We start from the raw sequence: 27,800 nt of genomic DNA on the forward strand, positions 1-27,800 counted from the left end.
AAACTCCACTAGCAATACTCCTTTTCTGTCCCATAAAACTGTGCACATGATTTTGAGGGCAGAAATCGTTTGCTTAAACTTCACTTTTTTGGGCGATGATGAATGTCGCCATCCCATGGATTGTTGTTTCGATTCTGGTGTGACTTGGACCACTCATGTTTCGTCACCAGTAACAATTTAGTCTAAAAAATCTTCACCTTCATTGTGGTACCTCTCAAGGAAAGTCAATGTACTGCCTAAACGTTGGGTTTTGTGCAAATCCGTGAACATTTTTGGAACCCAACATGAACACAATTTCCGGTATTTCAAGCTCTCGGTCACAATGCGATACCAAACCTTACGAGAATATTGAGGAAAGTAGTCGCAAGTTGTAAAGCGTCTGTTTTCTTTCAACTTTTCGTCCACTTACTGCACCAAATCTTCATTAACGATCGAAGGACGCCCACTCCGCTCTTCATCATTTGTGCGGCCATCTTTAAATGCTCTCACCCATTTCCTTACCATTCCATCACTCATAATGTTTTGTCCGTAAACTTGACATATCTCACGATCAATATCGATCGGTTTTACACCTTCAGCACTAAGAAATCGTATAACATTCTTAACAACTTCACAATCGGCGGGACTCACAATTTTCGGAGGCATCTTAAACACTCAGTAAATAATGTACAGAATGAAGAATCAGACTGTAATGGCGTCAGTGCGTAGACAAGAGATGTAGGTAATCAGCGCGCATGTGCGGAACGCCGACCTTGGGGTTGCGGTGGCGGAATCGCAAAACGGTACTTATTTAAAAAATATGGCTCGTATATTAAAAACATCCATTTCTTTGGAGAAAACAATTGAGGAATATGATGAAGAAAATATAAAACAAAAAATGAAGAAAATTGTGAAATTTCTAGTAATTTAATGTAAAATTTCGATTTTTTAAGACCACAGGGAACTGGAGGCCTCGAAAGGGGAATTCCAAAACAAATGGTAGACGTAAAATATAACAGACTCACAAAACAAGTCTCCAAACAATCCCACAAGTAGAAATGCTGAAAATTATACTGAAACCTTATAGATTAAATTTTTATATTTGCGTTAACGAATTTTATTTGCTATTAGCAAAATATTTTCTATATTACACTTACCTTGTACTGCTGTAATTACTGACTCGAAGAATTGGTAAAACCGCCATAATTATTGAGTAAACCCAACCGCCGAAGAGAATGTAAAATGCACATTTGATAGTTATACGTTTAGTGAGATAAATGGCGTATGTAATTGCAAACCATCGTTCTAATGTAACGACCGTTAACGTGTATATAGAGAGATGACTTGAAAAAACTGTCAAAAATCCAGCTAATTGACAACCGATACCTTAAAAATAAATATGATTGAATAACTATTTCTATTAATTAGGGATCGTTCATAATCCACGTGGTCATATTATAGTCATTTTGGTTAGGTTAGGTAAGTCAATTCACATAATATAACGTCAATAATACTTACCGTATTGCCAATTGAACGCAAAATTAAAATATTGTCCGACAGAATGGAAATCCATAGCGGCTATCAATAATAAGTACAATCCCATACAGAAATCCGCTATCGCTAAATTCAAAATTAAAAAACGAGATACGTTCATATCACTTTGACTAAATAAAAAAACAATTATAACAGCCAAATTTCCCAGCAATGCTAGTATTACAACACACCATACCGATATTCTCAACCAAGACATGCCCATAATGTCTTCACATGGATTTAAAGCGTCTGGATCTGGTAAACATTCAACTTCCGGCATCCTGCAATAAATTAACCAATCTAATTGATTCCTATATCTTATATATTAAAAAAATTGATGATTTCCTTTCCGAGTGCGTTCAGGCGTTCTACCCAACCGATTTGCTTAATTTTTTTTTTCAATGAAAGGTATTGATGCACAGATCAGCCATCAACCATCGGATTTCATCTAATTTTCACCATTCTCAAGTTATACTCAAATGCGATTTCCCCCTGTACATTACTAATGGGAGTTTTTCACATACACACGTTCTATCCTCAATATCTCAGGTTATATTCAAGATAGAGACTTCGTTTTGGTCTAAGAACACTCGCTGAAATACCTTATTTCTTTGGAGTTTTTGAACACTTAAATCGATTGAGCTGGAGAGCTAGGCGCGGACATTCAATGTGGAGTTATGGATTTTTGTAGGTTTTTGATAATTTTTCTACATTCAAAGATCTACATCTCAGGTTCTAATACAGCTACGGAGTTCGTTTTGGTTTAAGAACACTCGCTGAAACACCTTCTTTCTTTTGAGTTTTGAACACTTAAATCGGTTGAGTTGGAGAGGAGGTAGGCGCGGACATTCAATGTGGAGTTATGGATTTTTGTAGGTTTTTGGCAATTTTTCTACATTCAAAGATCTATATCTCAGGTTCTAATATAGCTACAGAATTTGTTTTGACTTAAGAACACTTACTCAAACACTTTCTTTCCTTTGAGTTTTTGAACACTTAAATCGGTCGAGTTGGAGAGGAGCTAGGCGCGGACATTCAATGTGGAGTTATGGATTTTTGTAGGTTTTTGGCAATTTTTCTACATTCAAAGATCTATATCTCAGGTTCTAATATAACTACAGAGTTGTATGTAGCCCTATCACGTGGGAAATCGTTCAAAAATGTCAAGGTACAGATTAAACCAAAGGGTCGACGCACAGCCAATGTTATTTAGAAGGAAGTATTGTGAAATTACATAGTCTATTGTATTATGAACAATGTAGAAATGATGGCTGATTTTTTGACGTGCCCCGATACTTTTTGTATACCTTTGGCAACATAAGTATTGATTGATTTTATGACGAAGCTATAATTATCCACATAGTCACTGCTGGGGAGCAGCACGGGTCCGGACTAGTATATATATATACAAGACTATACATTCTATTTAAAATTGTAGCCGCTCAGATTCAGCTCTTTTGACCTTGCATTTTTGTGGGTGGTCAGCCCACATTTTATCTCTACTTTATTAAATCTTATCACATGTTTTTGAAGCATCGACTATTTGATTCTTCTAATATATTCTCAATTTTATAGTCTCCTATACTCGTTATTTTAAACTTTCACTATTCCATGAATTTTCCTAATTATTCTCCTCTTATATATCCTTTGTTGTTCTTTGTCCATAATTGTTAGACACATAGCTTTAGCGGCGTATGTACTGGTTTTATTACAGTCCTATAGACTCTTAATTTCGTTGCTCGGCTTTTTCTGCATTACGATTTTGTACTTATTATATGCCCTATATCTTTGTCTTGTCTCATTTTCAATCCTTTTACAATTTTTTCTAATGTGTGTTCAAGACTTTTTGTATTAAAATTATTTATTATGTCTTCAACTACAATGTTAAACCATACTCCTGAGATTCCATCACCTTGTCTTACACCTTGTCTGATTTGTTTCAAATTCCTCAGATGGTCCGTTATTTGTTATTACCCTTGCTATAGAATTTAGCATAATCATTTTCACCAATCGTATCAACTTTTGAAGTACTTGTAGTTTTTCCATGTCCTTTATAATTGTCCTCCTTTTCAGATTGTCGAAAGCTTGTTTGAAGTCGATGAATAACATTTGCATACTAATGTTGTGCTTTTTTTCGATCACTTGTTTCATAGTTTCATGTTTTATATGTCCAAAACCTTTTTGATATTTCCCTACTTCTGGTCCCTCTACCTTTTTAAGTCTTTCATTTATTATAATCAATCCAGTAGACCACTCTCGGCATTGTTTCTGTTTTCCATTCTCTTTCTATGATCCTCATCTTATTTTTTGCTTTATCTTCCTCATATTTACTATTTCGTCTAGCCCTCTTGTTTTTTGCTGTTTCAGTTTGTTGATTATATCATTACATTCCGTTTCCGTCGATTTTTCTCCATTTTTTAGTATTGTACCATTACCACTTATATCATTTTCTTCGTATTCACTGTGTTCTTTCTTTAATAATTCTTTGAAGTACTGCATTCTTTTTCTTAAATAATTCCTATACCAGAGGCAAAAATAATATTAAAATTCAGTGGTGTTGTATTCTGATATTTGCTGCTTTGCAGTTGGTAAGGACACAATATAAGCATCACTAATAGATCAGAAGTACAATTAGATCACAACGAAACGTCACTAACAACCCTAAAACACAATTGAAAGATGCAAACAATCCTGAAGTTTTTTCAATCCATAGTTAATTCGAATTTTGTTGCTTTCTTTTTATTTAAATAACTATATTATCGTTTGAGCTTTTATTTATTGTTTTCAGCAATTTACATTAATTTTGATGATTTTGTTAATGATTCAGTCGATTACTTTAATTATTTTTCAGGTTTTCCCAATTCTCACACCATTTTTTTGTATTTTGTGAATACCTCTTCGCGAAGAAGAGTCTCCAACCGTGTTATATTTTTGGTAATGTCTTTTCCGAAGCCCCTGAATATACGTAATCACTTGTTTTGATTGATATGCGTATATCAACATCAGATTCATATTCAGTGATAAATCAGCGTCACAAAAACTTGGAGTTCTTTTTAAGTCCAAAAAGCTATATAATTTTCTTTACTGTATTGCACGCATATTTGGAGCTCGGTTCCAAGCATACCCTGGGGATGCTCGACTCAATACAGAAGAGAGAAAGTCGACTTAAAGATCCAAAGCTGACCAGAAACTTGGATAGCTTAGAGTATAGAAGAAAGGTCGCTGATCTGACTCTCTGATCTATCTCTGAGATATACAAAATAATCCAGTTTAGAGAAGTATTTGGAAGACCTACTCGACAGGCAGACGTGGATCATGAGCACTAGTTTCACCAGCAGACGCTCAGGATGTCAATTTATCGGGACTTGTTTCTTTGGAGAAGTGAAAGTCACTACAACCTACCGAAGCTCAAGATCAATATCCCCAGGCATCTGCACACGGCAGGCGCCACTTAAAATACTCAAGCGTAATAAGTATTACCCTCTCGTGCTTGCTGTTTATATAAAAAAAAATGAGTAGAACCTCACTTGTTATAAAAACTTATTAAATTCGTCACTAATAATCATAATGTATTACCTAAAAATAATATTTCCGCAATGGGTGGCTAGTTGAGTATCATTTACTTTGGTGGCATCTGAATGAAAAAATCCATCATATTCTTCGTCTTCTTCATCAACCATCATCGTATCAATAATTTTGCCTTTTTCTTCTTCTAAAACTTTACCTTTTAATGGTCGCAAAATATCTTCTAAATGACCCCTTGATAACCGATCTCTGTAAAAAAAATGTTTACTTTCAAATAGTTTATCTTCGAATTCATGTTTTCATATTTGTTTAACAAAACTTAAGCACTAGACATTTTTTTTTTCTCTTTATAAAAATAAATCAACCAGTGGCCGTTTAAAACAGCCACAACGCGTTCAGTGAGCTTTGCGTTTACCAGAACGCGTTGTGGCTGTTTTAATATAGCCAGAACCCGAATGAAATTATTTTAGATTTAGAAGACATCAGTTCGCGTAATATAATGATACTTATTAATAATTATTTTGGTTTTATATCTATATAATCAATAGTTAATATAAATAATTAACGTCGTTTTAAGGTGAAAAAGTGTATTACTAAAATCAATCTTCGCTGCATATCCACCTATTTGTTTGTGCATGAGGAATTGTCGTGGCATTTTGAATTGAATTGAACTTTATGTTTTACGCAGTTAGGTTAGGTTAGGCTATGTTAGATTAGGTTATGTTAGGTTAGTTATACTAACTATTGACTATATGGATATAAAACATCATATATAAAAACGTTATTATCAAACATTTATTCAAATAATGATTATTAATAAGCGGCATTATATTAGCGAGCTGATGTCTTCCAAATCTAAAATAATTTCATTCGGGTTCTGGCTATATTAAAACAGCCACAACGCGTTCTGGTAAACGCAAGGCGCACAGAACGCGTTGTGGCTGTTTTTAAACGGCCACTTGCCGTTTTCGGTCTATGAGCGTACCATATACATTTCACCACTTACTGGGATGATGGCCATTCTTTGTGAATAGATCTTCTTTTTCTTTTTAAAATACCAGAGCCGGATTTTGCAAGTTCCATGCAAATTTTTTTCATATTATCAGCGAATTGGGCGTGCTTGCCCGGATTGTGTTGGGCGGGATATTGGAAGGCACAACAGTGAAAGGAATGTGTAAGTTTTGCCGTTTTCAAATTCTAAAAAAAATATGCACGATTTTATTTTGAAATTTCCAAACTAGTATAAGTATAATTATGTATTGAGGACGGTTAAAATTCAGAAAAAGATAATTTCCAGTACATTTAAACTGTAATTACGAGGATGTATTGATATCTAGTTAGCCTAGTTCAGTTCCATGAATAAACAAAATATTGCGTTACCATAGTAACGAACAATAAATTATTAGAAGTGTCAGTGTAAAGTTTGACGTTAAAAAAGTGAACCAGAGTTACGCAAAAGATTAAAAGAAAAAAGATGTCCACCGAAATTAAAAGGGTTAAGAGGTAACTAGATTTACGAAGATATACTTAATACCCTTGGTGATCAATGTCCTTCGCATGCGACCGTGAAAAATTGGACGGTAATCTTCAAAAGAGAAAATATCGATGCAGTTCATGACATGATTTTATCAGACCATCGAATTGGGCTAAAACGGATATCTGAAGAACTGATAATTTCATACGAACGCGTCAATTTGGACATGAGAAAAATTGCTGTAAAATGTATCCCCAAATGTTTGAATGTTTACCAAAAGCGTGCAAGGGTAGAAGCATCGCGTTCGATCTGTGTTCGATTTGAAAACGATGTAGACTTCTTAAACCGAATTAATACTATGAATGAGATTGGGGTACATTTGTAGGATCCAGAAACAAAGCAACAATCGATGGAATGGCGACACTCTGGTTCTCCAAGACCTAAGAAGTTTCGTGTCCAAATATCTGCTGGAAAAGTTCTTGCATCAGTTTTTTGGGATTGCTATGGAGTAATCGTGATTGATTTATTGGATAAGGGTAGAACAATAACTGGAGATTACTATTCGACATTATTGATCGCTCTACGGTAAACTATCCAAAGGTGTTTTGTTTTTGCAGAACAACTCCCTTGCCCACAAATCTCATGTTGCCATGCAACAAATTCGTGATTCAGGGTGTGAATTACTAGATCACCCTCCCTATTCACCAGATTTGGCTACGTCCGACTATCATCTCTTTCCTCAACTGAAAAAAAGTTTAAAAGGTCGTAAATTTTCTTCCCATAAGGAGGTAATAAAAGCTGTGGAGGTCTTGGTTGCAGAGCAAGAAGAAACATTTTTTTTTTTTGGAAAGGTCTAGAGACGTTGCTGGTTCGCTGTAATAAATGTATCCAATTAAGAGGAGAATATGTTGAGTAATAAAATATTTTGGCATTGAAATTTTGTTTGATTCTATAGTATGCTAAGAATTTTTCAATATATCCTCGTATGATAAAACAGGGAAATTTAATAACAACAAGTCAAAAACTATCAATATTATAAAACGTGGTAGTAAATTTTGAAATAGGGTAGTTTTCGAATCCAAATTTTCCGCATTTCATGAAGATACATCTTTGACATCCGAATAAACCTGTACCGTTGCAAATAGTAAAGAGAAGCAGCCTATTGTGATCAAATATTAGAGGAGGAGATCGAAGAATCAAAGAACCATCATGGCTAAAAATCAACAAGAGATTGGACAAACTTTGCTCATACGTTTTTAAGAGCAAACTAAGGACAAAACGAGTATACCAGAAAATCCAACTTAATTCAGTAAATGACTAAATGAATAAAAATAATAGGGAATTGATATATATGTACACCGTGACCCAAAAGATCTAATGTGCCCCCTTTTCTTGCTGCGACACTGGGAAGTCCAGTATTTACAGCTGATCTATCAATCACCCTCTGCATAAGCTCCCAGTTTTAGGGATTTGGAGTTCCATAGTGCACAACAGAATCTGTACGTTGCATCATCTGTCTAACGTGTCTATTGAGGTGATAATACCCCGATGAGATCCCTATCAGTATTCGTTGTTCTTACTTAGGCTGATACATTCGGCAGATCTCCTCTAGTTATAGTTTCCCATGAGAGTATTTGCCTGTCTCATCGTCTGTAGGTTATCGCAGTAATTGGTTTTATCCCTATCTAATCTCTTTTTCAATGTTTTCGCTATAGTTCTGGAGCTGATACCACAGAAGGGTTCAGGTTCTATGAAGGGTTTGTCTGCCCCTACTTTAGCGAGTATTGAAGGGGTGGATATGATGACACCTGTCAACTGGAGAGTATCAACATTTTGACGATACAATATTAGAAGAGGAAAAAATTTGATCACAGCATAATTTACGCTAAAGGTAGAACGGATACCTACTGACCCTCAAATCGTAAATACTGGGAATAGTTTGCATGGTATGTGTATCTTCTATTTTTAAAGTTTCTAGCTCTTGTAATCCTTCGCTTGGTAAACCTTCAATCGATGTTTGAGATAAGTCCCTGAAACGTGAATTTTTTGTAAATTCTTAATTTTTCCTTTTCCGATGATACTTACAAAAGACGTAAGCTACTTATTCCGCTAAAAGCCAGATCTCCCAGTGTCTTCAAGTGAAAATTTGAATGCATTTGTCTATAAATATAAAAAAAATATTACTGTATCAAACTCTTTTATAGATTTTAATTAATAATAATAATTAATTTCAGAACAAGGATTATGTCAAAAGAATGAGCATCACGATACTGTTAAGGACACCAGTATACAAATGTTAATCCTACACTTGATGATGAGGATTAATAGATAATCTAAACTAAGACAAATATTCCAGACTTTGAAGTTTTATATAAAGTTCTTTAGGAATGTTGCAGAATTACTTTCTAGTTCATTGAAATAAAATAAATATAACTTACAATTCTGCTATTTGAGATCCATTGAAAGCGTAATCATCAACAGTTTGCAAAGGATTGAAATTAATTGTACTGTAAAAAACTATCAATTAAAATTCAAAACAAAAACTATAGGGATAAACAAAAAAACTTACACTTGTTGAGCCGACACCTTAATGGAATTTGCGGATAATTTTTGTATATTATTATGATCTAAATCCCTGAAAATAGTGTTTAAAAAAATTAATAAATATAAGCCAGGAGCCACCGTTAAAACTGAGGAATTTTGTTAATCAACATCGATTTTTAAGAAAATTTGGATTCAAGATATCTACTTATCCCCTTACTCAATATCTACCTTCTACCGAAGGGTGTTTTTTATTTTTTAGGGGTGAAAATCACTCATAAACGTAAAAAATTATATATCATCGATTTTAGCATGTATTTGAGTATAATACAGTTCAAATGAATTATACGTAGATCTTTTTATATTCTCAAACAAGTTTATGATTAAAGGGACTCATGCAACCCCTCCAAATCATCCCCTAATCATATGAAAAGTTAAAAAATAATCTCAACTATTCTTTTATAATTCAAAATTCTTCAATAGCGTATTTATATTGAATTGAGAATATTTCGTCAATATTTTTAAGATGTGTTGCTTTTTAAATATTTCAACCCTTATGAAACCCACCTTAAATGACCAAAAATTTCAAAATTGCAGGAATTTTTTTACAGAAATAATACAAAATAAAAATATTTTTAAAATCTATAAATCTATATCTATAAAAATGATATAAAAAACAATTTTGAATAATTATATTTCATCATCACTAATATCTTTTTCCTCTTCTCGTTTGTGCCAGCTGTTGCTCTATTGTACGCCCCACGTTTCTCTTTTTCTAATGCTCCAAAATTCGTGCTCCGAAATTTTGAAAAAAAAAGCAGTTTTTCGACAATAACTTGATCAATTTTGAAGCTAGAAACTTTTTTAATAAAGCATTTTCTAGGGGATTTCAAGTACTTCAACGTCATATATATAATTAAAACTTTTTTCAACCCCCGATTCCGAAAACGGTGCAACTCAAATAGGTTGTATCAGCCACATTTGGTACGCGAATACCAACTTTGAACTAATGTATCTCCTTCAATTTATATGATACATAGATTTACAAAAGCTCAAAATTTTTGACAAAAAAAACCTACAATTAATATTTGATATGTTTTTTCAAAACATGATTAGTTTTTGGTTTATTCAAGAAAAAGTCAAGAATACGGAAATGCGGTTTAATCAATTGTGTTTTCTAAAATAAACATTCAAAACCGGTCAAATCACATGGATCAGATCAATGATACATAAATAAAGTTAATAGAAGTGGATTACGATTAATTTCAATTACATGATAATTAATGACAAGGGTATAATAACATTTTTTCAAGAAAGTAAAAATAAGAAACCCTATTTTTGTTATAAATCAGACAACTCTTATGCAAAAGACTTTTGACAGTGCTCATTTTAAAGGTTTTTCTATGTAGTTTGAAAAAGATCTCTTGATTTTTTTCCAAAAAATTCATTAGTTTCAAGTTATTTAAGGTTAAAGGTTTTCAATTTCGGGGTTCCGAAATAACTCAGTTATTATTGAATTTATAGAGATTATTAAAAAAACGAATCTGTTTTTTTATTAGCTACAATTTTGTTTTTAATGATTTTGCTGCTAAAATGAAAAACGTTACAAAAATATGCGTTTTTTCAATGAAAAATGAACAGTTTCAATCGTTAATATCTCCAAAATACTAACTTTGAGTTAAAGCTGCTTAGAATTAGTCAATCTATCAAACTACGAAATTATTTGCATTTCTAGGAAGGGGTAGCTATACCTTCATACCAATTTTGAAGAAAATCGACCTTGATTATCAAAATTACACGGGAAAACGTCTGGTATCTGGCCTATATTCAGTTAACTACTTACAATAAAAACATTGTATTATTAGCAGGTAGATGATATAAATCAGGCACTTCCATTAATCTAGTCCAAACAATTCGGCTGTAAATGAATGAAAAAACTGGACCATTGTATTTTTAATACAATAAATCGTACTTACAGAGAATAAAAAGTGTCAGATGTAACTCCCAATAGTAATCCATTCAAAAACATAATTTGGGGTGCATTCGATATGTATCTGTGATAATATCATTAAACAATATTAATATAAACTATTTTTACTGTAACATGGGCTTAAATAATATCTTTCAATGACTTTTCAAATCATTATTATTCTATTAATAATTATAGTTTTCAATTTATTATCACTGATCGAAATAAATTAAACTCACAGTATAATCAAATACTTACAGTGTTCTTAAATTGGGCATATCGCTAAAAGTTCCATCTTCAATTACTCGCAAATTTGGCAAATGTGAAAGTGTGCTGAAAAATGAATATTAAATTATATTAACTAATGATTGCTTTGCTGACCTAACCCAGGCTGTCGACATGGTAAAACTCATAGACGTTATACGCATTCTACTGGAAGATCGAGTGATACAAATAGTCAAGAGACTAAAGTCACCAAAACTTTCATGAATACAGCACGATAACACACCTACAGATGACATTTCAATAAGAACAGGGTAACAGTGACAGACAGACGAGAATGGTCCCAGAAGTGCCTGGTCCAACAAAGAAAACAGAAAACTTTTTGATAAAATATATTTATATTTCAATCTAATTTCTTTTCAACTCTATAAACTTCTCCCAGCAATGTTCAAACAGCTCTATACCCTTTTTATAAAAAGAATCGTCCCGCTTCTCAAAATAGCCATCAACTTCCGACATTACCTCTAATTGTTGGCAAATCTTTGACCATCGTGCCATTTTTTCAAGCCTGGGTAAACTTGATTTGATTTGATTGATAATTTTGACCATTGCAATAACGGATGTGGGAGCTGGTGCATTATCTTGATGAAACAACATTTTCTTCTTAGCCAAATGCGGCTGTTTTTGCTTGATTTTTCCGCTCGATCGTTGCAATAAATTCGCATAATACTTGACGTTGATAGTTTTTCCTTTTTTAAGATAGTCAATGAAACTTATTCCACGCGCATTCCAAAAAACTGACGCCTGCAGATGGAGCGGTCTTTGCCTTCTTTGATTTCTTTTTTTCAGTCCATTGTTTTGATTGTTCTGTTATTTCGGGTATGAAGTAATGGACCCACGTTTCCTCCATAGTTATGAAACAGCACAAAAATTCGGCTTTGTTTCTGTAAAACATTGCCAGACACTGCTGTGTTTGTTCTATTGCGACCAAAGCTCTACCCATCTTGGGCACAGCTTTCTCATGTCCAAATTTTCAGTTAATATGTGATATACCGCACTTTGTGGAATGCCTACTATGTCTGCTAGCTCTTCCACGATCATCCACTACCGCTTTGTAGATTTTCTTCAGCATTTCTGCAGTGGCCACCTCATTTGGTCGACTACTGCGATGCTGGTCTTCGCAGGTCGTACGGCCAAGTTTAAACTCTGCTATCCAATATTATACTGTTGATAACGAAGGATCAGTCTCACCCAGAGTAGAATCTAGAAACAACTATCGCCATATTTTGGTTAGGCAAGGTACTTCTGGACCCATCCTTGTAAGTCCAATGCTTTTCAACCTTGTCCTAGACCGCATAATAAACGGACTCAAACCTGCAAGAGAATACACGATGGGTCATAGCGAGTTCCAAATTTTATGTTAAGTAGATGATGCTGTCATCTTAGCAGAAGGCGAAGACTACAAGGAATGCTTTTCAGATTCAACAAAATAGCAGAACAGTTTTCATTATGAAGTATTTATCCCAAAGACAAAGTCTATGACAATAAGTAATAAGACCCAGTACTCTGCAAATTAGCGATAGACGATAAAATTATAGTACTTCTATTATCTAGAAGCTATAACATCAAGTAATAGCAACGTGTACGAGGAAGCACGCGTACAAGCTAACAAGGCCGCCGGAATCACCGGGAGTTTGCGCCACGTTATATGGCGTGTTCACCTCAAGCAAGATGCGTGTATACAAAACAGCTGTAGCTAAAAAGAGAGCGGATACAAGCAGGATAAAATACTTCCCCAAATAACTTTGATGAAAACTCTTAGATCAATAGCCGAAGAAACCCTTGGGGACAGAAAACGCAGTTCCTATGACATTAGACAGTCGTGGGACCAGATAACAGATGTAGTCAGATGGGTGTGGAGGACAAGACGAGAATGGAAGGCACATGTCGACAGAATGGAGGAGGATCTGCTGGCGAAGCAAGCTACCAGAAGATCTGCATGAAGATCTCCATATAGATGGGACTAATCATGGACATTGACAATCCCAGATCGAGACTGAAACTGGAGAATACAAAGCAAGCCCTCAAATAAGTTAAAGAAGGAGAATTTCTGGAGCTGTTTTTGATATTTATATTAAACACGCGACCACTACACAGCCTATACCTGTAGTTGTAGTACAAACAGTGTGAATTTCATGATAAATAAGTGTGTGTTAACCAAAGTGTGTTTCAACCATAAATTCGAAAACTTCCTAAAGCTTTAATTCAAGAAATAGCACAATTCATGACACCACCTTGGATAAATCATAATACATGAGCTCAGATGACATGACATCTTTTAAAAAATTTAGTTCTACTATCTTTCTTGACATAGTAAAAGTTTTTGATCCATTGTCAGTTTAGCATGAAGAACTCAAACATAAAATGAATCGATTACTGCCAAAACAGTATTCAGAATTATCATATTACATATATCAGAAAGATATTCTAGAATTGAACAAAAAATATTCTGAGAAATAGAAGAAATTAAGGCAGGAGTACCCCAAGGAAGTGTATTAGGCCCAGTCCTATACCTATTATATTGATAGTGATAACTCTGGGTTAGAACAAGATACATTTTCGCAGATGATACTGCAATCATGGCTGTAGGAAAAACACAAGAATAATTTGCAAAAAAACTACAAACTCCGTTAAATCTAATCAATGCTTGGTTCAATTGTTGGCGATTTAAATTAAGTGAAAATAAATATGTACATGTTAATTATACTAAAAAAAAAATAATATTAATTAGAATAAATATTACTTAAATTCCATATGTAAACTCTACAATGTAATATCAATAAATGTACGAAGGCTGTTTGCCTGAAAAATGGATTTTCAGAGGTAGACAAAACTTTGGCTATATAATCTGCCAAAATATAGAGAAAAAATGTTTTGCTACAAACACTGTAAACACTGTAAACATAAACAAACATGAAAGTATGAGCCATACTAGTTGAAATAGTTGCAGGGTAGGTTATTGTTATGAAAATTCATTCATTTTATTTTTTGATCTTACCTCGTAGCCATACAGAGGTTATCAATACATAACTCATAAAACGTGAGGAACCATATGGAATAAATCAGTTTGAATATGAATAATTTAGGACCAAAATTAAAACCTAGGGTAAAGCTGTTGAAAAAAGTGATCTGGTAACTTGGAGGGAAAAACAAAAAAATTGTAAGGAGTTGGAAAGGGAATTTAATAGTGAAAATAACAAAAAAGATCATGTTTTCGATATAACCAAATTGGGACAATTTAAACATTCTCTTTAGAACGAATAACTTTTTGTTTTATCGGCGCGTCGACTATGTTGATAATTTCTTCATCATCATCGTCGCGTTCAACAAATATAAAGTGCAAATCATTCTACCAAAACCCTTAATAATATTGTAAGAATGTTATGTTCGGACCTTTCGTTTCAAGTTAAACTGAAGTTTAAACTACCCACAGACCGCCGGTAACGTTCAACCCAAAGTTTGTAAACGTCATCTATAAAACGTGAAAAAAACGGTATCTGTGGTTCAAACCACAAAACATACCCAATCCGGTGTGTTCTGTAATTTAAACTGACGTTTGAAGTTTAAACTTAGAGAGGTAATCACTTACACGTCTCTCATTTCTTCTCGATATGGATCAAATTCTCTTTTCGTGATATGCGTAATTTTCGCATCTGTAATACTTAATTTCATAAGGGATCTTGATAAGTTGTTGGGTATTTCCAGAAGATCTTTACCATAACAGTGAACGTTGGTATGTTGGCTATTTTTGAAATTACAACAAAACGTTATTTCGTTTGGGAATGGGTTTCTTGATATGCATGATGCAAGCGTTATTCCAATGAGAAATACCATGCAGATCATGGCCTGAAACAGAGAAAAAGAACAGAATTAATTAATCAACTGAGGTGAAATTTTTTGTAATTGATTGAAATTTCACTAACATATAACCAGAAATTATTGTAGTCTTCTTTTTTCCGCCGAATCATGATAATTTAAAGGTAAAAAATCGATTTATGTCGGGAAATTTCATTTAATTTGTTTTGCAGAAATGAATTCAGTTGTGTTCGTGTTCGCCTCATCAACTCAGCTCAGTTTGCTTTTTATACTAATGGATTTGATATTAATTGTATTGATTTTATAAAAATAGCAGCACTTGCGGACACGTTCCGTTGTTGATAATAAAATAGACGCTTCCAAGGCGCGCCTTCTTTAAAAAGATGAATTTAATATTTCCAGAAAGTATATTGGACTCCTGTAAGTGAAATGATCCATGTTTTTTCCATTGTCACATATCGAAGCAAATTTCAGGTTTAAAATGATTAAAAACACTATTGGGAATCATCAATTAGTTGTTGTTTTTGGTCCAACACGTTCTTTTGATATCTGCTTATAATTTTAGTTGAAAAGTTTTTCTAAAATGTATCATTTTTCCATATGGTATGTGACATACTGGTTGTATAGGTATAAGAGCTTAAACTTTGACTTTTAAGCAACGTTACATTCGTCTTCTTATTTTTCTTCTTTTTTTAAAACTTAGTCTTGCTTCTTCTACTATTCAACCTCTTGAGAAGTAGAAGCTTTTGTGGGAGATCGACCGGGAGGTCCCGTTGAAGTTGGCTTTTCATCCTTTGCCCATTTAGCCCATCGATTTTCCATCATTCTATCGAGGTGGTCTCTCCAATATCATCGTCTCGAAATCTTCAATCTCCTGAACTGTTTTGCTTATTATTTGATCTCTTAGGTTCATTCCTTTATCTCTGTTACCCTCATAATGTTCTTCGTTTTTGTTTGTTTTGTATATGTGTACTTTACCATCGGTGAATATTTATATGTTTTTTCATATGAGGTCTCGCAGATATCCAGAGAGTCGTGAGGCCCTTATTTACTTGGGTTCGTACCTCTTTTCATAAGCATTTGGTGCGACTCTAAATATGTACATTACCTACACTTGTGAATAGGGTTCACAGCTAGATTTCATCTTGTAAGCTCTTTATACAGATATCTGCATATTAAGGGTTTGGGCTGTTGTTTGGTACCGATAAAGCAAACGCTGTAGTTCATTCTCGTTATCGGCTATCAATATTAAGTCGTCGGCGTAGAATAAAATCTTCTTACCATCTTATACCCTCCAGAAGTTTCTTTCAAGCTATTAATTGTTTTATCCATAATTAAAATGGACAAGAGTGGGCTCAGACTGTCACTTTGATGAATTCTTGTTCTGTTTTGATACATTCATAAATAATAATTTGTAACTATCATGAAGAAATTATTGGTTAGGTGCAATGTGGACCGAATTTAATTAAATAATCAAAATGAACTAAAATCGTAATCTCCGCCACTGCCGCAATGTTTATCGTTTAGCTGGCATTGTTCAGTATTATTATCACATTTTATTTTGAGCTGAAACAGGGTTGTACAAATAATAACCAATACAAACACCTACTTGTTTTCCATTAGAATTTTGGTATTTACTTGTGAAATTCTTAGGATCACTCTGTAAGAGATAATTTTCTATTTGAATATTTAATGAGGCTACAGTCCTGTCAGACATTAAGAAATAAACTATAGATGAATTATTTGAAAAAGCCTGTCGTCGACTTGTAACAGTTTTTTCTTGCCAAAATGTATTTGGTGTATGTCACTCATTGGTCCATGTTTCATTCAAATAAAAACTATTTCTTCTTCGGTTTTTACATTTTTTATAGTCTTCAGGTAATTCCTTCTTCATACTACAAGATGGCTACTTTCTGCAATGCTTTTTCCAGCGAAAATCTATTTGTATGAAAGTTTCCATGGGGTAATCCTTATAATCTCGAAGTGTAGTTAAAACTTTATCTACAGTCGGATATCGTTTTCTAAATAATGTACTTTCCTTTTAAGTCTTTCATTCAAATGATTTTATATTTGAAATTTTGGTTTTCCTGAAGCTTTACATGCTGATTGAAACTCGCCACATTTGTCTTCATTCATAACTATAAATCGTAGATTTCCCAACACCAAGCGTACTATACTTCTTCCAATATCAATTGCAAATTATAAAAGATTATATAAAAACCCTTGACGACAATTTTCATTTATCTACCATAGTCGTAGATACCTCATTTTATAAATACTATAATAATATAATAATAATTCAACGCATTTTTTCCAAAGCTTGACGGTCAGCTGCTAGAACTTTACGAGTTCGTGATTCTGATTTTACGTTTGGCCATATAAGGTTAAAAATGCAATAGTAAAGGGGTAGTCTGAGAAGAGTATGACCCTGTTCTTTGCACAGTTAATCAATATAATAAATTTCCTTTAACTACAGACCTTTTATAACAGTAAGCAATTGTTTGTTTGTTGGGCCTTCTTTACGATCGTTGACGGGATAATTCTGAGGTCATATCTTCAGAATAATCAGCTGTACAGTTTTTAAGTATTATTAATAAAGCATTAGACACGAAAATGTCTGCCTCATTCGGTAGTCTTTTATCTGACGCCAATAATCTTGTCGCCATCGAAAGATCCTTGACAATTCAGTTATTGCCATACGTTTATTCAGTTTTTTTGTGTTTAAAACGACAAAACTTGACGTAATGTTTCTAAACTGGTATCATTTTATTCGGGATAAAATCTTAAGTAGCTTTGTTAACTGATTTCAATTTTTCTTTACATGTTTTTCAGTTCTTCGAATGATCCCCAGTAACCCCTTTCGTAACTACTCGATAAATGGTAAATTTATTTACTCTAGTTAATTCGGCAATTCTTATTACATTATCAGATTTGTTGAATATTTAAAGCATTCGAATATATTTAAAATAACTTGCTGTGTTTGTGTATCTAAATCTTTATTATTAAATTCATATCTGTCTTTATTATCACTACACTCTGCTATTTCATGGTCTAAAGAACGCCTTCTATTTATTTAAAGGAATTTATGAATTAAATAAATCTCACCTGGCCACGCTACTGCTTATCGCAGACTTTCTGGCAGGAATTTTGAGGAAATTGTGTACATACGTCTTCACCCAATAGAAATGCATTTATGTTTACGATTCGATGTTTTCATTGGTAAACAGTGGAGATGATGAGTCTACGTGGACTGATGGATTGTTAAATGTTTAACGAATTTTATACGGGGAGTGAACATTATTCTTCATTTTGTAACTTTAAATCCCCGGCAAGAGACTCTTCCTCAAAGTATATAAAAACTGGTACTCAGATGGGGTAAACATCCAATATTAAATTGGAAGCCACCAGCTTTTCAACGAAGGACGTTAAAAATTAATAAAAAAGACGGAAAAGCTTGAAACACCGAATCTACCTTAACCACGATTATCCAAATAAATAAAGTTTCAGCAACACATCAATTTATTGAAGAATATAATAAATTCGCGTTAACTGCGTATCAAAAAAGGGTACAACGAACAAAATCCTTACTAATATTATAAATGTGAAAGCGTGGATGTTTGTTACGCTTTAACGCAAAAACTACTTGACGAATCATCATGAAACTTTGTACACATATTCTGGGAGGTGCTAGAAGTAACATAGTATACTTTTTATTAAAAAAATATTGTTTACAAAAATAAAAAAAAATTGTGAACAAATATCAACATTTTGGTACTTCAGCGCCATCTAGCATACAGTGATGAAGTTTAAACCCTAAATATTATATTATCGACGGTCAAGTCAATATCTGTTTATCTAATTTTTAACGAAAACGTGTGTCTAAGAAATGCCTCGGAAGCGTAAATCTACATTATCTAAAAATTAGTCACGGGCCCGTGCAGCAAAAGTCTTCGGTTCGTGCAGAGCTGAGAAGACAACAGCAAGCAAGGCGACAAAATGATTTGAGAGCTGCTGTAACACCTCTTCAGACCCCACGTCGTTTAGAAAGACATGTTCAGCAGTGGGTAGCTAGAAGAAAGATAGAAACACCAGAACAATCACAGACTAGGAGAATTGTTCGAGCAGAAATAGATACCATGCGCCGTCGAAATTTCATGTGCTCGGTATTCAATGGTACTGGATTTCAATATGAGACTACAATGGAATATCACAATCATCCTCTAATTGTTATTGGCTCAATGAATAAAAAATGTCAATATTGCAATGCACTCAAATGGAAAGATGAAACTTCTGGAATATGCTGTTCCAGTGGTAAAGTTTCACTGTCATTTTTTGGTGAACCAGAAGAACAGTTGAAAACTTTGTTGTTACGATGAGTCAAAGCGATTTTTGAGTAAAATGACATGATATATTTTGACATTTGTGACTGTATTTCAATAAAGCATGTTTTGAAACTTGATTGTATGTAGTAATTTTTAAAAATCGATAATACTTACCAAGCAATAAATATAAAGTTACCATATTGTTATATTTCTATTATAATGATTTCTGATACTTATTTAATGCATTCGATGCATGTAAAAGCTAGTCAGTTATAAATTAAAAGCAACTCTATGGAAATCCGGGATGGTTGCAGCTTTCAACTGTATTCCCAGATGTTATAGTTGAGGTGGAGTTTGTAGTCTGCTGTAACTGTAGAACAGGGAATATAAAGAATAAAATCACCACGAATTTATTAAAATTTACTTTTGCTTGAAGTATTGATAGGTAGAGGAAAAATCAGAATGAATTTGGAGGTTTTATTGAATTTCTCGAATGGAGTGGTAGGTCGATAACAAATTAATTTCATCAAAAACTCTAAAGTTACAATAAATAAATGGGAAGTGACTACTGCACCACAATACGTAAACAAAGGAATATTCAACGTGTTTAAAGAAAAACGTAACAAGCTGAATGGTATGTTATAATTTCTTAATTTGGTACTAGCTTTTACCCGCGGCTGCGCTCGCATCGAATCCATTAAATAAGTATCAGAAATGATTATAATAGAAAAGAACGAACTCTGTTGCTATATTAGAACCTGAGGTATAGATCTTTGAATGTAGAAAAATTGCCAAAAACCTACAAAAATCCATAACTCCACATTGAATGTCCGCGCCTAGCTCCTCTCCAACTCAACCGATTTAAGTGTTCAAAAACTCAAAAGAAAGAAGGTATTTCAGCGAGTTCTCTTAAATCAAAACGAACTCTGTAGCTATATTAGAATCTGAGATATAAATCTTTGAATGTAGAAAAATTGCCAAAAATCTACAAAAACCCATAACTCCACATTGAAAGTCCGCGCCTACCTCCTCTCCAACTCAACCGATTCAACTGTTCAAAAACTCAAAAGAAAGAAGATGTTTCAGCGTGTGTTCTTAAACTAAAACAAACTCTGTAGCTATATTAGAACCTGAGATATAGATCTTTGAATGTAAAAAATTGCCAAAAACCTACAAAAATCCATAACTCCACATTGAATGTCCGTGCCTAGCTCATCTCCAACTCAACCGATTCAACTGTTCAAAAACTCAAAAGAAAGAAGGTATTTCAGCGAGTTCTCTTAAATCAAAACGAACTCTGTAGCTATATTAGAATCTGAGATATAAATCTTTGAATGTAGAAAAATTGCCAAAAATCTACAAAAACCCATAACTCCACATTGAAAGTCCGCGCCTACCTCCTCTCCAACTCAACCGATTCAACTGTTCAAAAACTCAAAAGAAAGAAGATATTTCAGCGTGTGTTCTTAAACTAAAACAAACTCTGTAGCTATATTAGAACCTGAGATATAGATCTTTGAATGTAAAAAATTGCCAAAAACCTACAAAAATCCATAACTCCACATTGAATGTCCGCGCCTGGCTCCTCTCCAACTAAACCGATTTAAGTGTTCAAAAACTCAAAAGAAAGAAGGTATTTCAGCGAGTTCTCTTAAATCAAAACGAACTCTGTAGCTATATTAGAATCTGAGATATAAATCTTTGAATGTAGAAAAATTGCCAAAAACCTACAAAAATCCATAACTCCACATTGAATGTCCGCGCCTAGCTCCTCTCCAACTAAACCGATTTAAGTGTTCAAAAACTCAAAAGAAAGAAGGTATTTCAGCGAGTTCTCTTAAATCAAAACGAACTCTGTAGCTATATTAGAATCTGAGATATAAATCTTTGAATGTAGAAAAATTGCCAAAAACCTACAAAAATCCATAACTCCACATTGAATGTCCGCGCCTAGCTCCTCTCCAACTCAACCGATTTAAGTGTTCAAAAACTCAAAAGAAAGAAGGTATTTCAGCGAGTTCTCTTAAATCAAAACGAACTCTGTAGCTATATTAGAATCTGAGATATAAATCTTTGAATGTAGAAAAATTGCCAAAAACCTACAAAAATCCATAACTCCACATTGAATGTCCGCGCCTAGCTCCTCTCCAACTCAACCGATTTAAGTGTTCAAAAACTCAAAAGAAAGAAGGTATTTCAGCGAGTTCTCTTAAATCAAAACGAACTCTGTAGCTATATTAGAATCTGAGATATAAATCTTTGAATGTAGAAAAATTGCCAAAAACCTACAAAAATCCATAACTCCACATTGAATGTCCGCGCCTAGCTCCTCTCCAACTCAACCGATTTAAGTGTTCAAAAACTCAAAAGAAAGAAGGTATTTCAGCGAGTTCTCTTAAATCAAAACGAACTCTGTAGCTATATTAGAATCTGAGATATAAATCTTTGAATGTAGAAAAATTGCCAAAAATCTACAAAAACCCATAACTCCACATTGAAAGTCCGCGCCTACCTCCTCTCCAACTCAACCGATTCAACTGTTCAAAAACTCAAAAGAAAGAAGATGTTTCAGCGAGTGTTCTTAAACTAAAACAAACTCTGTAGCTATATTAGAACCTGAGATATAGATCTTTGAATGTAAAAAATTGCCAAAAACCTACAAAAATCCATAACTCCACATTGAATGTCCGTGCCTAGCTCCTCTCCAACTCAACCGATTCAACTGTTCAAAAACGCAAAAGAAAGAAGGTGTTTCAGCGAGTGTTCTTAAATCATATTGAACTCTGTACCTATATTAGAACCTGAGATATAGATCTTTGAATGTAAAAAAATTGCCAAAAATCTACAAAAATCCATAACTCCACATTGAATGTCCGCGCCTAGCTCCTCTCCAACTAAACCGATTTAAGTGTTCAACAACTCAAAAGAAAGAAGGTATTTCAGCGAGTTCTCTTAAATCAAAACGAACTCTGTAGCTATATTAGAATCTGAGATATAAATATTTGAATGTAGAAAAATTGCCAAAAATCTACAAAAATCCATAACTCCACATTGAATGTCCGCGCCTAGCTCCTCTCCAACTCAACCGATTTAAGTGTTCAAAAACTCAAAAGAAAGAAGGTATTTCAGCGAGTTTTCTTAAATCAAAACGAACTCTGTAGCTATATTAGAATCTGAGATATAAATCTTTGAATGTAGAAAAATTGCCAAAAATCTACAAAAATCCATAACTCCACATTGAAAGCCCGCGCCTAGCTCCTCTCCAACTCAACCGATTTAAGTGTTCAAAAACTCAAAAGAAAGAAGGTATTTCAGCGAGTTTTCTTAAATCAAAACGAACTCTGTAGCTATATTAGAATCTGAGATATAAATCTTTGAATGTAGAAAAATTGCCAAAAATCTACAAAAATCCATAACTCCACATTGAAAGTCCGCGCCTAGCTCCTCTCCAACTCAACCGATTCAAGTGTTCAAAAACTCAAAAGAAAGAAGGTATTTCAGCGAGTTCTCTTAAATCAAAACGAACTCTGTAGCTATATTAGAATCTGAGATATAAATCTTTGAATGTAGAAAAATTGCCAAAAACCTACAAAAATCCATAACTCCACATTGAATGTCCGCGCCTAGCTCCTCTCCAACTCAACCGATTTAAGTGTTCAAAAACTCAAAAGAAAGAAGGTATTTCAGCGAGTTCTCTTAAATCAAAACGAACTCTGTAGCTATATTAGAATCTGAGATATAAATCTTTGAATGTAGAAAAATTGCCAAAAATCTACAAAAACCCATAACTCCACATTGAATGTCCGCGCCTAGCTCCTCTCCAACTCAACCGATTTAAGTGTTCAAAAACTCAAAAGAAAGAAGGTGTTTCACCGAGTGTTCTTAAACTAAAACGAAGTCTCTATCTTGAATAGAGCCTGAGATATTGAGGATAGAACGTGTATATGTGAAAAACTCCCATAAGTAATGTACAGGGGGTAACAGTAATCGCATTTGAGTATAACTTGAAAATGGTGAAAATCCATAACTCCACATTGAAAGTCCGCGCCTAGCTCCTCTCCAACTCAACCGATTTAAGTGTTCAAAAACTCAAAAGAAAGAAGGTATTTCAGCGAGTTCTCTTAAATCAAAACGAACTCTGTAGCTATATTAGAATCTGAGATATAAATCTTTGAATGTAGAAAAATTGCCAAAAACCTACAAAAATCCATAACTCCACATTGAATGTCCGCGCCTAGCTCCTCTCCAACTCAACCGATTTAAGTGTTCAAAAACTCAAAAGAAAGAAGGTGTTTCACCGAGTGTTCTTAAACTAAAACGAAGTCTCTATCTTGAATAGAGCCTGAGATATTGAGGATAGAACGTGTATATGTGAAAAACTCCCATAAGTAATGTACAGGGGGTAACAGTAATCGCATTTGAGTATAACTTGAAAATGGTGAAAATCCATAACTCCACATTGAATGTCCGCGCCTAGCTCCTCTCCAACTCAACCGATTTAAGTGTTCAAAAACTCAAAAGAAAGAAGGTATTTCAGCGAGTTCTCTTAAATCAAAACGAACTCTGTAGCTATATTAGAATCTGAGATATAAATCTTTGAATGTAGAAAAATTGCCAAAAACCTACAAAAATCCATAACTCCACATTGAATGTCCGCGCCTAGCTCCTCTCCAACTCAACCGATTTAAGTGTTCAAAAACTCAAAAGAAAGAAGGTGTTTCACCGAGTGTTCTTAAACTAAAACGAAGTCTCTATCTTGAATAGAGCCTGAGATATTGAGGATAGAACGTGTATATGTGAAAAACTCCCATAAGTAATGTACAGGGGGTAACAGTAATCGCATTTGAGTATAACTTGAAAATGGTGAAAATCCATAACTCCACATTGAAAGTCCGCGCCTAGCTCCTCTCCAACTCAACCGATTTAAGTGTTCAAAAACTCAAAAGAAAGAAGGTGTTTCACCGAGTGTTCTTAAACTAAAACAAAGTCTCTATCTTGAATAGAACCTGAGATATTGAGGATAGAACGTGTATATGTGAAAAACTCCCATAAGTAATGTACAGGGGGTAACAGTAATCGCATTTGAGTATAACTTGAAAATGGTGAAAATTAGATGAAATCCGATGGTTGATGGCTGATCTGTGCATCAATACCTTTCATTGAAAAAAAAAATTTAGCAAATCGATTAGGTAGAACGCCTGAACGGACTCGGAATGGAAATCATCAATTTTTTCAATATATAAGATGAGTGCCGTGCGTATTGATCTGAAAGTAATATACTAACACCCTGTATACTATTTTTTATAGTTTGTATTGAAAAGTATTCTTCCGTCAAATCGCTCTCGTGCGACGTTTATCCTTGAGAATATTAATATCTATTGAAGTCAAAATACAAATGTCATTGTCAGTCACTTAAACATCAAAATTATTCCGAGTAAATTTAAATAAAAATTATTTTTGTTGGAACTGAAAAATTACGCGTGGAAATGAAACCATAAATATTCAAAAGCTTTCAAATGCCGTTAACATCTTGAATAAATCCATTAACAATTACTTGGTAATAGTGTAATTTACTTATCAAACTAGAATAATTAAAATATCAGTAACAAATTTGCCCACGTACATTTCAGATCAGTTTATATTGTTATTTAACGTAATCATGTTTCGTTTCTTGTTTCTATCGATAGTGTTTCTGTTTTTTATCGGTTGTGAATCGAGTGAATTAATTTCTTTAACGCTGTTATTTCGACATGGAAGCCGAGCACCTCGAAAAGTATTCGATTCGGACCCTTATAAATCAAGAATAGCGGAAATATGGCCCGAAGGATTATCACAATTAACAAAATTAGGTAAACAACAACAATATTCACTCGGGTTATGGTATCGTCAACGATATAGTGAATTTATACCAGAAAAATACGATCCTACTTTCTTAAGAGTATTGTCTTCCAATAAAGATAGATGTTTAATGTCCGCCGCTGTGAATTTAGCGGGACTTTTTCCACCGAAAGGAGAACAAATTTGGAATTCTAATATACCATGGCAACCGATACCGATCCACACTTCTCCTATAGAACAAGACGTTTTAATATCGAATAAAAGAAAATGTAAAAAGTACGAAAAACTTTCCGAAGAATTAAAAGATACGTATTATTATAAGAAATTTATGTCCGACTCAAAATGCCTGTTTGATTATTTAACTAAGAATATCGGTGAAAACATATCAACTTTAGATGATGCAACTTTTGTCCACGACACATTTTTTATTGAAGATTACTTTAATTTAACTTTACCCAACTGGAGTAAGAAAGTATTTCCTGTTAGTACTTTGCCACTGTTGATCCAAGTATTCGTATTGGAAACGAACAACACGGCTTTGGCTAGATTAAAATCTGGTCCTTTAATTAACTACATAACCTCATTTTTTGAAGATGTTATAAAAGATCCAACAAATTCGCAAAAATTATTAATGCTTTCCGTACACGACAGTACTTTAGCTCATCTAATGAATACTCTACAAATTTACGATGGTACTTGGACAGAATACGCTTCTACTCTCATGTTTGAACTTAGACGAGAAAAAAATACGGAATTTTTGAACGTTTATTTTAAAAATAGTACGATGTTGAGAAATATTCGATTCAAAGAATGTAATTTCGATTGTCCTTTTGAAAAATTTAAAGAAATTGTAAAACCTTTTAGGATAACTGAACAAGAGCGTGAAACGGAATGTCTAAATGTTTAGTTATATTAAAGAAATTGATAATAAAATGATAAAAAACATGATAAGTAGAGATTTCTAACCTCTATACCACTTTAATTGCCATACATAGTTATATTGTCTTACTGCGTAATTTGTTTGGGGTAGTTTTGAGCACTAAAACGAATTAAAACTTGTCTTTTTTCGTGTCTTCGTCGTATATTTTTCTAAATACACACTATGCCTCAATAAATCCACAATTAGAAGAATATTAAATATTATTTTTCTTAATACTTTGCTTAAGAGTCGTCAAGCTCCTCAAAAAGTTATTAACTGCCGACACCACCTCTTCGTTGTCGAAAAGTCTTTAGCCACTGAGCCATTTTTTCAAGTCTGGAGACAGAAAATATTCTGAGGCGGCTGAATCTGTCGAATAGGGTGCAAGAGGTAGTAATTCAAACTTTAATCCATTAATTTTGGCCATTGTAATAACGGATATCTGAGCTGGTGCATTATCTTGATGAAACAACACTTTCTTCTTAGCAAAATGCTGCCGTTTTTGCTTGGATTCTTCGGTCAAACGTTACAATAAGCTCGCATAACACTCGCCTTTTTCAAGATAATCAATGAAAATTATTCTAAGTTCCAAAAAACCGACATGACCTTGCCAACAGATAGAACTGTCTTTGCCTTCTTTGGATCCGGTGGAGTTGTTTCGGGTGTGAAGAGATGGTTATAAAACGGTGCAAAAATACTATGGAACATTGCCTCGATGGGAACATCTTCAAGACACCGTTTTTGTCCCATTGTGAACAAACGCGGCACCCATTTTGCGCACAGCTTTCTCACGTCCAAATATTCAATTAATATGTGATTTACCGCACTTTTTGAAATACCTATTAAGTCTGCTAGCTCGCGTACTTTCAGTCGATGATCATCCAGTACCGCTTTATGGATTTTCTTCAACAATTCTGGAGTCGACACCTCATTTGGTCGACCACTGCGATGCTGATGACCATTTTTTTCCATGTTTATACATTCACTGTAAACATTTGCTGTGTAGATTGTGTACAGGGGTATTTTTCAAGCAACTATCACCGCCTTTAGGTCAGGACAGGTACTTCTGTACATCCTCGTATAAAATGTAATAGCATCAATTTTTCATATAATAGTTATTTAAATGAGTACGGAAGACTAAATGAACGAATAGAAGTAAGTTTGAAAACAATATTATTGACATCAAATTAATTTTAACTAATTGACTTGTTAATTAGTAAATATTTCAATTGTATAATGTTTTATCAATACAAATAAATTAGAATGCAAAATTTCGAACTTGAATATTAACAGGAAGTTAATGTAATATTGATTACAAAGTTTGTGTACATTCAGTGAGTTAAAATAAGCGTGATAAATATCACTTTCATTATGTAGATATTCGAATAATTCATTTTCATTTTTCTTAAGCGAAATTGTCCAAATTAATAAATTTTTTCTTCTGTAAAAATGCATGTTATAGATGTTATCCGCTGTATGAAAGTTATCACCATTTCGAATAAATTCTGAGGCCAAAGGCCAAACCGAACTAAAAATTGAATCCTAGATATCTATCACAGAAAAACTCTTCACGTTTTTGAGGTAAAAAAATAAAAACAAATA

General features: G+C 33.7%; 2 protein-coding genes across 3 annotated transcripts in view; one reads left to right on the forward strand and one right to left on the reverse strand.

The window, feature by feature from the left end:
• LOC130444833 (lutropin-choriogonadotropic hormone receptor) overlaps window positions 1-27,800 on the reverse strand; it is a 55,368-nt gene that overhangs the window by 13,568 nt on the left and 14,000 nt on the right. For both annotated transcript variants that reach the window (XM_056780101.1, XM_056780102.1), the window contains exons 2-13: window positions 14,893-15,149; window positions 11,280-11,354; window positions 11,029-11,106; window positions 10,896-10,970; window positions 9,081-9,146; window positions 8,950-9,018; window positions 8,597-8,671; window positions 8,424-8,541; window positions 6,044-6,234; window positions 5,089-5,286; window positions 1,498-1,793; window positions 1,137-1,365 (exon numbers count right to left, since the gene is read on the reverse strand). In XM_056780101.1, coding sequence (XP_056636079.1) covers window positions 1,137-1,365; window positions 1,498-1,793; window positions 5,089-5,286; window positions 6,044-6,234; window positions 8,424-8,541; window positions 8,597-8,671; window positions 8,950-9,018; window positions 9,081-9,146; window positions 10,896-10,970; window positions 11,029-11,106; window positions 11,280-11,354; window positions 14,893-15,149 — 1,727 coding nt within the window. The remainder of the gene's footprint in view (window positions 1-1,136; window positions 1,366-1,497; window positions 1,794-5,088; window positions 5,287-6,043; window positions 6,235-8,423; window positions 8,542-8,596; window positions 8,672-8,949; window positions 9,019-9,080; window positions 9,147-10,895; window positions 10,971-11,028; window positions 11,107-11,279; window positions 11,355-14,892; window positions 15,150-27,800) is intronic.
• LOC130444834 (prostatic acid phosphatase-like) lies at window positions 24,993-26,224 on the forward strand. The gene has a single exon (XM_056780103.1). The coding sequence runs from the start codon at window positions 25,101-25,103 to the stop codon at window positions 26,184-26,186; it is 1,086 nt and encodes a 361-aa protein (XP_056636081.1). The 5' UTR covers window positions 24,993-25,100; the 3' UTR covers window positions 26,187-26,224.

Source organism: Diorhabda sublineata, chromosome 6 (assembly GCF_026230105.1).
Source record: "Diorhabda sublineata isolate icDioSubl1.1 chromosome 6, icDioSubl1.1, whole genome shotgun sequence".
NCBI lineage: Eukaryota > Metazoa > Arthropoda > Insecta > Coleoptera > Chrysomelidae > Diorhabda > Diorhabda sublineata.

Coding starts and splice junctions, on each gene's coding strand:
- LOC130444834 (XM_056780103.1), top strand. CDS start 25,101: ATGTTTCGTTTCTTGTTTCTATCGATAGTGTTTCTGTTTTTTATCGGT.